Source organism: Hylobates moloch, unplaced genomic scaffold (genome assembly GCF_009828535.3).
Source record: "Hylobates moloch isolate HMO894 unplaced genomic scaffold, HMol_V3 SCAFFOLD_2, whole genome shotgun sequence".
In the NCBI taxonomy this organism is placed as follows: Eukaryota; Metazoa; Chordata; class Mammalia; order Primates; family Hylobatidae; genus Hylobates; species Hylobates moloch.
Genome location: NW_026652277.1, coordinates 127,442,547 through 127,455,052, shown reverse-complemented (window position 1 = coordinate 127,455,052; position 12,506 = coordinate 127,442,547). Strand labels below are relative to the sequence as shown.

At 39.2% G+C, this 12,506-nt stretch overlaps 1 protein-coding gene across 2 annotated transcripts in view; it reads left to right on the top strand.

Annotated features, from left to right (window-relative positions):
- AK9 (adenylate kinase 9) overlaps positions 1–12,506 on the top strand; it is a 225,980-nt gene that overhangs the window by 31,205 nt on the left and 182,269 nt on the right. For both annotated transcript variants that reach the window (XM_032156454.2, XM_058435472.1), the window contains exons 7-8: positions 569–754; positions 9,290–9,418. In XM_032156454.2, the coding sequence (XP_032012345.1) occupies positions 569–754; positions 9,290–9,418 (315 nt within the window). The remainder of the gene's footprint in view (positions 1–568; positions 755–9,289; positions 9,419–12,506) is intronic.

Below are 12,506 nucleotides of genomic sequence, written 5' to 3'. Positions count from 1 at the left end.
ATAGACTTTGGTTTTGGCTTTTTTTACTACCTGGATTCAGTTTTCTCATTTACAAAATATAAATGTTATACTAGAATAGATGGTCTTTCAAGTCCCATTTATAACTGGCATTGTATAAAATACCTCACCCATAAAGCCGTGATAGTAAATATTACAAATAAACAATATATTTATTGGAAATATGTGGCTATTCCCCCCATTTTGCTCCATTCATAAACTCTTCAAGCTAATCATAGAATTCTGTGTACCTTTGCAGAGTTAACTGATTTTCTATTCCATTTCTCTACTTTTTCTACTTTTCCAATCCTCTTTTCTCATCTTAAGACTTATAATACTTTTTCACCTATATTAATTTTGGACAAATAAAAACATGTAGCATAAAATTAGTGTCTGAGCCTCTCTTGGCATGTAATGAAACCTGATGCAAAATCCCAGTCACAATATTGCATTTGCTCAGGTTTTAAAGGAATTTTTTGGTTTATGTACTATACAATATATTCAATAAATACACATGGAATTAAAAGCATATTCAAAATGTTTTAAGTGATTTAATAATGTTGTTTCTTAGTGTCCTGACTATGATTTGTGCCAGAGAATTTCTGGGCAAAGACAGCACAATAATACGGGATACATATACAGTAGAGACCAGTGGGATCCTGAAGTCATTGAGAATCATAGGAAAAAGAAGAAAGAAGCCCAAAAGGATGGAAAAGGAGAAGAGGAAGAAGAGGACGAAGAGCAAGAAGAAGAAGAGGTAATATCTTAATAGGTAACTACCATACACTACACTTTTAAAAATTGCTATAATTAAGGTAAATGATGGTATAGGTAATAGGAAATAGCAGATGCTATACATTTTCTTTACATTTTTATTGAGTTTGGAGGAAATAAGCAAAAATCTTTCATGTTTTCAAGGATTATGAGATCATAATCTTGAGGTCAAGTTTAGCCTTCCTGTCAGCATAGACGTGTCTCTACATTTCTGATGTTCTGACAGCTAGTGTGCTTCATTTCATAACGATGGAGTTATTGGTCACCGACTATGTGTCAAGCACTAGGCAAGGTACAATAAGAAGTTAGAGCATTTCTTAGTCTATTTTCTGTTACCTACAGCAGAATACCTGAAACTGGGTAATTTATAAAGAATGACTTTTTTTTTCTTTAAGCTTCATGCGTTTTTTTTTTTGAGATTTTCTTTTTTTTTAATTTTTATTATTATACTTTAGGTTTTAGGGTACATGTGCACAATGTGCAGGTTTGTTACATATGTATCCATGTGCCATGTTGGTTTGCTGCACCCATTAACTCGTCATTTAGCATTAGGTATATCTCCTAATGCTGTCCCTCCCCTCTCCCCTCACCCCAGAACAGTCCCCGGAGTGTGATGTTCCCCTTCCTGTGTCCATGAGTTCTCATTGTTCAGTTCCCACCTATGAGTGAGAACATGTGGTGTTTGCTTTTTGTCCTTGCGATAGTTTACTGAGAATGATGTTTTCCAGTTTCATCCATGTCCCTACAAAGGACATGAACTCATCATTTTTTATGGCTGCATAGTATTCCATGGTGTATATGTGCCACATTTTCTTAATCCAGTCTATCTTTGTTGGACATTTGGGTTGGTTCCAAGTCCTTGCTGTTGTGAATAGTGCTGCAACAAACATACGTGTGCATGTGCCTTTACAGCAGCATGATTTCTGGTCCTTTGTGTATATACCCAGTAATGGGATGGCTGGGTCAAATGGTATTTCTACTTCTAGATCCCTGAGGAATCGCCACACTGACTTCCACAATGGTTGAACTAGTTGACAGTGCCACCAACAGTGTAAAAGTGTTCCTATTTCTCCACATCCTCTCCAGCACCTGTTGTTTCCTGACTTTTTAATGATGGCCATTCTAACTGGTGTGACATGGTATCTCATTGTGGTTTTGATTTGCATTTCTGTGATGGCCAGTGATGATGAGCATTTTTTCATGTGTTTTTTGGCTGCATAAATGTCTTTCTTTTGAGAAGTGTCTGTTCATGTCCTTTGCCCACTTTTTGATGGGGTTGTTTGTTTTTTTCTTGTAAATTTGTTTCAGTTCATTGTAGATTCTGGATATTAGCCCTTTGTCAGAGGAGTAGGTTGCAAAAATTTTCTCCCATTCTGTAGGTTGCCTGTTCACTCTGATGGTAGTTTCTTTTGCTGTGCAGAAGCTCTTTAGTTTAATTAGATCCCATTTGTCCATTTTGGCTTTTGTTGCCATTGCTTTTGGTGTTTTAGACATGAAGTCCTTGCCCACGCCTATGTCCTGAATGGTATTGCCTAGGTTTTCTCGTAGGATTTTAATGGTTTTAGGTCTAACATGTAAGTCTTTAATCCATCTTGAATTAATTTTTGTATAAGGTGTAAGGAAGGGATCCAGTTTCAGCTTTCTACATATGGCTAGCCAGTTTTCCCAGCACCATTTATTAAATAGGGAATCCTTTCCCCATTTCTTGTTTTTGTCAGGTTTGTCAAAGATCAGATAGTTGTAGCTATGCGGCGTCATTTCTGAGGGCTCTGTTCTGTTCCATTGATCTATGTCTCTGTTGTGGTACCAGTACCATGCTGTTTTGGTTACTGTAGCCTTGTAGTATAGTTTGAAGTCAGGTAGGGTGATGCCTCCAGCTTTGTTCTTTTGGCTTAGGATTGACTTGGCGATGAGGGCTCTTTTTTGGTTCCATATGAACTTTAAAGTAGTTTTTTCCAATTCTGTGAAGAAAGTCATTGGTAGCTTGATGGGGATGGCATTGAATCTATAAATTACCTTGGGCAGTATGGCCATTTTCACGATATTGTTTCTTCCTACCCATGAGCATGGAATGTTCTTCCATTTGTTTGTATCCTCTTTTATTTCATTGAGCAGTGGTTTGTAGTTCTTCTTGAAGAGGTCCTTTACATCCCTTGTAAGTTGGATTCCTAGGTATTTTATTCTCTTTGATGCAATTGTGAATGAGAGTTCACTCATGATTTGGCTCTCTGTTTGTCTGTTATTGGTGTACAAGAACGCTTGTGATTTTTGTACGTTGATTTTGTATCCTGAGACTTTGCTGAAGTTGCTAATCAGCTTAAGGAGATTTTGGGCTGAGACAATGGGGTTTTCTAGATATACAATCATGTCATCTGCAAACAGGGACAATTTGACTTCCTCTTTTCCTAATTGAATACCCTTTATTTCCTTCTCCTGCCTGATTGCTCTGGCCAGAACTTCCAGCACTATGTTGAATAGGAGTGGTGAGAGAGGGCATCCCTGTCTTGTGCCAGTTTTCAGAGGGAATGCTTCCAGTTTTTGCCCATTCAGTATGATATTGGCTGTGGGTTTGTCATAGATAGCTCTTATTATTTTGAGATACGTCCCATCAATACCTAACTTATTGAGAGTTTTTAGCATGAAGGGTTGTTGAATTTTGTCAAAGGCCTTTTCTGCATTTATTGAGATAATCATGTGGTTTTTGTCTTTGGTTCTGTTTATATGCTGGATTACATTTATTGATTTGCGTATGTTGAACCAGCCTTGCATCCCAGGGATGAAGCCCACTTGATCATGGTGGATAAGCTTTTTGATGTGCTGCTGGATTCGGTTTGCCAATATTTTATTGAGGATTTTTGCATCAATGTTCATCAAGGATATTGGTCTGAAATTCTCTTTTTTGGTTATGTCTCTGCCAGGCTTTGGTATCAGGACGATGCTGGCTTCATAAAATGTGTTAGGGAGGATTCCCTCTTTTTCTATCGATTGGAATAGTTTCAGAAGGAATGGTACCAGTTCCTCCTTGTACCTCTGGTAGAATTCGGCTGTGAATCCATCAGGTCCTGGACTCTTTTTGGTTGGTAAGCTATTGATTATTGCCACAATTTCAGAACCTGTTATTGGTCTATTCAGAGATTCAACTTCTTCCTGATTTAGTCTTGGGAAGGTGTATTTGTCGAGGAATTTATCCATTTCTTCTAGATTTTCTAGTTTATTTGCGTAGAGGTGTTTGTAGTATTCTCTGATGGTAGATTGTATTTCTGTGGGATCGGTGGTGATATCCCCCTTTTCATTTTTTATTGCATCTATTTGATTCTTCTCTCTTTTCTTCTTTATTAGTCTTGCTAGTGGTCTATCAATTTTGTTGATCTTTTCAAAAAACCAGCTCCTGGATTCATTAATTTTTTGAAGGGTTTTTTATGTCTCTATTTCCTTCAGTTCTGCTCTGATTTTAGTTATTTCTAGCCTTCTGCTAGCTTTTGAATGTGTTTGCTCTTGCTTTTCTAGTTCTTTTAATTGTGATGTTAGGGTGTCAATTTTGGATCTTTCCTGCTTTCTCTTATGGGCATTTAGTGCTATAAATTTCCCTCTACACACTGCTTTGAACGTGTCCCAGAGATTCTGGTATGTTGTGTCTTTGTTCTCGTTGGTTTCGAAGAACATCTTTATTTCTGCCTTCATTTCATTATGTACCCAATAGTCATTCAGGAGCAGGTTGTTCAGTTTCCATGTAGTTGAGCGGTTTTGAGTGAGTTTCTTAATCCTGAGTTCTAGTTTGATTGCACTGTGGTCTGAGAGATAGTTTGTTATAATTTCTGTTCTTTTACATTTGATGAGGAGAGCTTTACTTCCAACTATGTGGTCAATTTTGGAATAGGTGTGGTGTGGTGCTGAAAAAAATGTATATTCTGTTGATTTGGGGTGGAGAGTTCTGTAGATGTCTATTAGGTCCACTTTGTTTAGAGCTGAGTTCAATTCCTGGATATCCTTGTTAACTTTCTGTCTCGTTGATCTGTCTAGTGTTGACAGTGGGGTGTTAAAATCTCCCATTATTATTGTGTGGGAGTTTAAGTCCCTTTGTAGGTCACTCAGGACTTGCTTTATGAATCTGGGTGCTCCTGTGTTGGGTGCATATATATTTAGGATAATTAGCTCTTCTTGTTGAATTGATCCCTTTACCATTATGTAATGGCCTTCTTTGTCTCTTTTGATCTTTGTTGGTTTAAAGTCTATTTTATCAGAGACTAGGATTGCAACCCCTGCCTTTTTTTGTTTTCCATTTGCTTGATAGATCTTCCTCCATCCCTTTATTTTGAGTCTATGTATGTCTCTGCACATGAGATGGGTTTCCTGAATACAGCACACTGATGGGTCCTGACTCCTTATCCAGTTTGCCAGTCTGTGTCTTTTAATTGGAGCATTTAGCCCATTTACATTTAACGTTAATATTGTTATGTGTGAATCTGATCCTGTCATTATGATGTTAGTTGGTTATTTTGCTCGTTAGTTGCTGCAGTTTCTTCCTAGCCTCGATGGTCTTTACAATTTGGCATGTTTTTGCAGTGGCTGGTACTGGTTGTTCCTTTCCATGTTTAGTGCTTCCTTCAGGAGCTCTTTTAGGGCAGGCCTGGTGGTGACAAAATCACTCAGCGTTTGCTTGTCTGTAAAATATTTTATTTCTCCTTCACTTATGAAGCTTAGTTTGGCTGGATATGAAATTCTGGGTTGAAAATTCTTTTCTTTAAGAATGTTGAATATCGGCCCCCACTCTCTTCTGGCTTGTAGAGTTTCTGCCAAGAGATCAGCTGTTAGTCTGATGGGCTTCCCTTTGTGGGTTACCCGACCTTTCTGTCTGGCTGCCCTTAACATTTTTTCCTTCATTTCAACTTTGGTGAATCTGACAATTATGTGTCTAGGAGTTGCTCTTCTCGAGGAGTCTCTTTGCGGTGTTCTCTGTATTTCCTGAATCTGAATGTTGGCCTGCCTTGCTAGATTGGGGAAATTCTCCTGGATGATATCTTGCAGAGTATTTTCCAACTTGGTTCCATTCTCCCCGTCATTTTCAGGTACACCAATCAGACGTAGGTTTGGTCTTTTCACATAGTCCCAAATTTCTTGGAGGCTTTGTTCATTTCTTTTTATTCTTTTTTCTCTAAACTTCCCTTCTCGCTTCATTTCATTCATTTCATCTTCCATCAGCGATACCCTTTCTTCCAGTTGATCGCATCTGCTACTGAGGCTTCTGCAATCTTCACGTAGTTCTCGAAACTTGGCTTTCAGCTCCATCAGCTCCTTTAAGCCCTTCTCTCCATTGGTTATTCTAGATATCCATTCTTCTAATTTTTTTTCAAAGTTTTTAACTTCTTTGCTATTGTTTTGAATTTCCTCCCGTAGCTCAGAGTAGTTTGATCGTCTGAAGCCTTCTTCTCTCAACTCATCAAAGTCATCCTCCATCCAGCTTTGTTCCGTTGCTGGTGAGGAACTGTGTTCCTTTGGAGGAGGAGAGGTGCTCTGCTTTTTAGAGTTTCCAGCTTTTCTGCTCTGTTTTTTCCCCATCTTTGTGGTTTTATCTACTTTTGGTCTTTGATGATGGTGACGTACAGATGGGTTTTTGGTGTGGATGTCCTTTCTGTTTGTTAGTTTTCCTTCTACCAGACAGGACCCACAGCTGCAGGTCTGTTGGAGTTTACTAGAGGTCCACTCCAGACCCTGTTTGGCTGAGTGTCAGCAGCGGTGGCTGCAGAACAGTGGATTTTCGTGAGACCACAAATTCAGCTGTCTGATAGTTCCTCTGGAAGTTTTGTCTCAGAGGAGTACCTGCCCAAGTGAGGTGTCAGTGTTTCCCTACTGGGGGGGTGCCTCCCAGTTAGGCTGCTCAGGGGTGAGGGACCCACTTTAGGAGGCAGTCTGTCCGTTCTCAGATCTCCAGCTGTGTGCTGGGAGAACCACTACTCTCTTCAAAGCTGTCAGTCAGACAGGGACATTTAATTCTGAGGAGGTTCCTGCTGACTTATTGTTTGTCTGTGCCCTGCCCCCAGAGGTGGAGCCTACAGAGGCAGGCAGGCCTCCTTGAGCTGTGGTGGGCTCCACCCAGTTCGAGCTTCCTGGGTGCTTTGTTTACCTAAGCAAGCCTGGGCAATGGCGGGCGCCCCTCCCCCAGCCTCACTGCCGCCTTGCAGCTTGATCTCAGACTGCTGTGCTAGCAATCAGCGAGACTCCGTGGGCATAGGACCCTCTGAGCCAGGTGCGGGACACAATCTCCTAGTGTGCCGTTTTCCAGGCCCGTTGGAAAAGCGCAGTATTGGGTGGGACTGACCCGATATTCCAGGTGCCGTCTGTTACCCCTTTCTTTGACTAGGAAAGGGAACTCCCTGACCCCTTGCGCTTCCCGAGTGAGGCAATGCCTTGCCCTGCTTCGGCTCGCGCACAGGGGGCTTCACGGACTGTCCTGCACCCACTGTTTGGCACTCCCTAGTGAGATGAAACCGGTACCTCAAGCAGAAATGCAGAAATCACCCGTCTTCTGTGTCGCTCAGGCTGGGAGCTGGAGACCGGAGCTGTTCCTATTCGACCATCTTGGCTCCACCTCGCATACCAGCTTTGTGCTTTTTAAAAGCAAAAAGAAACAAGTGAAAGTCATTTGAATAGTGTATTTTATTTAATTGAATATATCCAAAAATTTTATTTCAACTTAGTCCACATAAACAAGTGAAAGTCATTTGAATAATATATTTTATTTAATTAAATATATCAACAAATTTTATTTCAGCTTATAATCAACATAAACATTCTGAGAATGACATATTCTATTTTCATCTAAGTTTTTGAAATCTGGTATATATTTTACATTTACAGCACATTCCAATCACACTTGCCACATTTCAAGTGTGCAGTGGGGAGTTGTGGCTAATAACTTCCATGCTGGATAGCATAAGTCTAACCCCTTGCTCTGTTTTATTTTCCTCATAGCACTTATCACTTTCTGAAATTACGTTACTTTTTTTACTTGCTTATTATCTGTCTGCCCCACTGAATGAAAACTCTATGCAGCAGGGACTGTCTCCAGTGCCTGATAGTGGGTACTTAATACGAAGATGTGTAATGGCTGAATGAATGAATGCCAGAGTGCTAGCAAAGCCCTCTACTAGAGAGAGAAGAATAGTAGCTTCTTTTGGAAAAGACATGTATTGAGCCACTTTGAAATGTATAACCTTTGGTCCAGTAATTCTACTTGTAGGAACTATTCAAGGGAAAATATTAGCCATATAAAGATTTATCTATGAAGCTACTTATTGCAACATTATTTGTAATTGTGAAAAGCCTGAAACATTGTTGTCCAACTATAGAGTAATTAAATAATTGTATTCAAGGAAATTAATATATTATTTGACCATTAAAATAATACTTAAAACAGGTTATACAATGGCTTATATAGAGAATATGGCTCAAGTAAAATATGTATGTGCATACATTGATAAAAATGGGAAAGAATGAATAATTAACATCATAAATATGATATGGAACACTTATACTGTGCCAGGCCCTGAGATGAGAACTTTCACACACTGTTCCCTCTACCTTAAAATGTTCTTTCTCTAGAAACTTGTGTGGCACATGTTCTCACTCACAGGTGGGAGTTGAACAATGAGAACACTTGGACACAGGGTGGGGAACATCACACACTGGGGCCTGTCATGGGGTGGGGGGAGTGGGGAGGGATAGCATTAGGAGATATACCTAACGTAAATGACGAGTTAATGGGTGCAGCACACCAACATGGCACATGTATACATATGTAACAAACCTGCACGTTGTGTACTTGTACCCTAGAACTTAAAGTATAATAAAAAAAAAAAAGAAACTTGTGTGGCAGTTCTCTCTCCCTTATTTCCTTCAGATTTCAACTCAAATTCCATTTCTTTAGATAACCCTTTCATGACCACTTGATGTAAACAGCATCTTCTCCCACCACTCTTCATCCATGCTACCCTGCTTTATTTTTCTTCCTAGTACTTACCACCACCTAATATGTTATATATTTATTTGTGTACTTGTTTATGCTGCCTTCCTCAACTGCAATGTGCGTGAGTGCTATGAGCCCAGGGTGTTAGTTGGTTTTGTTCACTGTTCTATCCCAAATTCTTAGAACAGTGCCTGATGCATAGAAGGCACGCAACAAATACTTGAATGAATTAACTACAAGCTCAGGTGTTCACAGGAGATCTAATTTCTCTATTTTGTCTCTGAAAATATGATGTTCTTCCCTTACTTGTCCCTACTTATTGGGGAACAAACAGAAATGAGTGACTATCCAGGTCAATTTAAAGCTTTATTCCATCTGATGAAGACCCCTTAGGAGTCTTCCATTCTCTTAAATAAAAATCCTTAATCTCTAATCGTCCCCTCTCCCTGCTTCTCACCCCAAAATGATATCTAGGTGTAAGGAGTGGGGAATGTGGCTTGTAAGTTGAATAGTCATTGACCTAAACATATTTGAAATCTCTTCTTTTCCATTTAGGCATTTATTGCTGAAATGCAGATGGTGGCTGAAATTCTTCATCATCTAGTTCAGAGGCCTGAAGATTATTTGGAAAACGTTGAAAACATTGTTAAGCTTTATAAGGAAACAATTCTCCAGACTTTAGAAGTAAGAACAAAATATATTGCTGAAAATGAATATTGATATTTGTGTTTCATCACTGGTTAAATAGCTTTCACATGTCTTCATCCCCATGTGTTATCTGTCTGATTCTCCTCTTGAGCTTTGTAGAAAGCTGTTAGAAAAAGGCCTCCATCCCAAAGACTGTTTCCCAGAACAATATTATTTTACTCTTACAAAGCAACTCTGTTACTGCAAAGTGACAAATGAACTGCATTTTTCAAAAGCCAGTGAGGAAATTCCTTTATGGATGGGAGTTGGGAAATTCATGTTAAAAGACTATGTTATAAAAGCATTTTCAATCTGTAAGTTATAGCTCTATCAAAACAAATATACATTTAAGGTACACCTTTTGTTTAAAAGGAATTGTTCATTTAGTTAAATTGCAATCTAAAGAATTTGTTACACTGATTGGTCTATGGTTATCCCATTATATGTAAACATGGTAAGACCATTATATAATGTAATAGGAAGGTTTTAATTAAAATAATTAGTATTTTAAAAGTATGATGACTGAGATTACAAGTATGTGAAAAGCATATTTTATATGGTAAAAAGTCCAGGTAAGACTCTACCAAATATAATCATTTGTGTTGGAGATTTAGTCAACAAACATTTATTGAACTTGCGCATTTAGCCAGACACTATGCTAAGCAACAGAACTGTGAAGACAAATAGAACACAGTCCTCCAATTGCCTGTTCCCATATGATAAACTAAAGAATGTGTTTCATGCTGTCTCACAATGTTTATATTATTTTAAAGATAAATGAGTGGATCATTTTCATTCTCATCATCCATCCCCCAAAATGAGAACCACACTTAATTGTTTTCATATGTATGACTTCTTTTTTTTTTTTTTTTTGAGACGGAGTCTCGCTCTGTCACCCAGGCTGGAGTGCAGTGGCGCAATCTCGGCTCACTGCAAGCTCCGCCTCCCGGGTTCACGCCATTCTCCTTCCTCAGCCTCTCTGAGTAGCTGGGACTACAGGCGCCCGCCACCGCGCCCGGCTAATTTTTTGTATTTTTAGTAGAGACGGGGTTTCACCGTGGTCTCGATCTCCTGACCTCGTGATCCGCCCGCCTCGGCCTCCCAAAGTGCTGGGATTACAAGCGTGAGCCACCGCGCCCGGCCCATATGTATGACTTCTTTTCATCCCCACCTCTCCTGTCACTGGCTTATAAACATAGCTTCTGAAGTATGAAGTATATGTCTATCAATAACATCCTTTCTTCCTTCAATAAAAGTATCTTGACTACTCCTGAAGTGGCTGGCATTGGGTATGAAATAAAGCCAAATTAGAATCAGTTTCAGAAATTAGAAAATTGTATTTATGGGGGGAAAATGCAGAGATTATCTTTTTAAGGACAAGCACCAGGTTATACTTCCTCACATTTGGGTAGTGCAATGCCCAAAGTCTGACAAGCAGTAAATACTTAACAAATGTTCATCAGCACAAATGACAAGATACAAAGGAAAAAGAATGATAGTTTCAATCTCATTAAATGTGCAACTTCCGGAAATTAAATAGATAAAATCACACTCAAACTAAAAGACAATAAATTGGAAAAATATTCACGTTAACTATGATGAAAGAGTTAAAGCTTTGATATACTAAAAGATCATAGAAATGATTTTTTAAAAACCTGTAAGTTCACTCTGTCTTGAGATAAATGGACAACAAATATGAGCAACTAACAAAAATGAAGAATGATAAGCCTGTAGAAAAAATGTTCAGCTTCACTGATAATAAAGAAATGCTAATCTAAGTAATGAAATATCATTTCCATTGATCAAAACTTAAAAGATGAACAGGTAGTAAGAATTCCTAATGCTAGCAAGGATATGGTAAAGAACTCTTATACACCAAATATGAATTTGTATGGCCATCCTTTGACAGGTTGTCCACAAAAACACCCAGAAGTAGAAAACTTCTAGGCCCTGCAGCAGAATATAGATAAGAATTCATTGCCCTAGTGCAACAAAGCAGAATTTCAAAGCCAAGAACCTAGACTTTAGGCCTAGATGACACTTGCTGAATAGCCAAGCAATTGCCTTATATGTTGAGGGAGGAGAGCCATAAAGGGTAAGACCCTACAATTCTAGTCTCCTCTGACCTGGCTGAGATGTTACTTCACTTTTAGACCAAGACCACTAAAGTTCAGTGTGTCTCCAAGAGATACAAGGAAAGCAAGCAGGAGCAAACTGAGCTGCATCACTGTCTGGTATACATTCTGAAAACTGCTTCCGGGCTAAGCCAACACCATGTCCCCATTTTGGCCTGTCTTTGAATCCCAACTCAACTTCTGGTGCAGGTATCCATTTCCTTAAGAGTGTTGATACTCTCCAACTTAGTAGTTCACTCTTAAGATTGAATCTAACTTAAGGAAACAGTAAAAAATATAGAACAGGCCAGGCACAGTGGCTCATGCCTGTAATCCTAGCTCTTTGGGAGGCCAAGGGGGGTGGATTGCCTGAGCTCAGGAGTTCAAGACCAGCCTGGGCAACATGGTGAAACCCCATCTCTACTAAAATCTAAAAAACAGCCGGGCATGGTGGTGCACACCTGTAATCCCAGCTACTCGGGAGGCTGAGGCAGGAGAATCACTTGAACCCAGGAGACAGAGGTTGTGGTGAGCTGAGATTGTGCCTCCAGCCTGGGTGACAGAGCAAGACTCTGTCTCAAAAAAGAAAAAGAAAAAAAAAAAAAAAATATATATATATATATATATAAAATATACAAAACAATGTGATGCGAAGCCTTGTTCAAAACGTGATTATTTATTGGTGAGTGAATAATGCTGATATAATCTGTTGTCAGTCTAGAGGAAAACACGTCAAATCTAACCTCACACGATATTGTGAAAAACAAAATACATGGGATAAAGAGATGATTTTGTTGAAACTTGCAATAAGGAGAATGTTCATTAATAAGGACCTTCTAAAAGAAATGGAAGAGAGCTGGGTTTTATGGAAGCAGGTAGACAAGGGAGCCATCCTTGAGTCATGAGAAAAGATGGAGACAGACTTTATCTGAGTCCTTGAGGAAGGATGGAGGTGGGTCTTATTTCTCAGC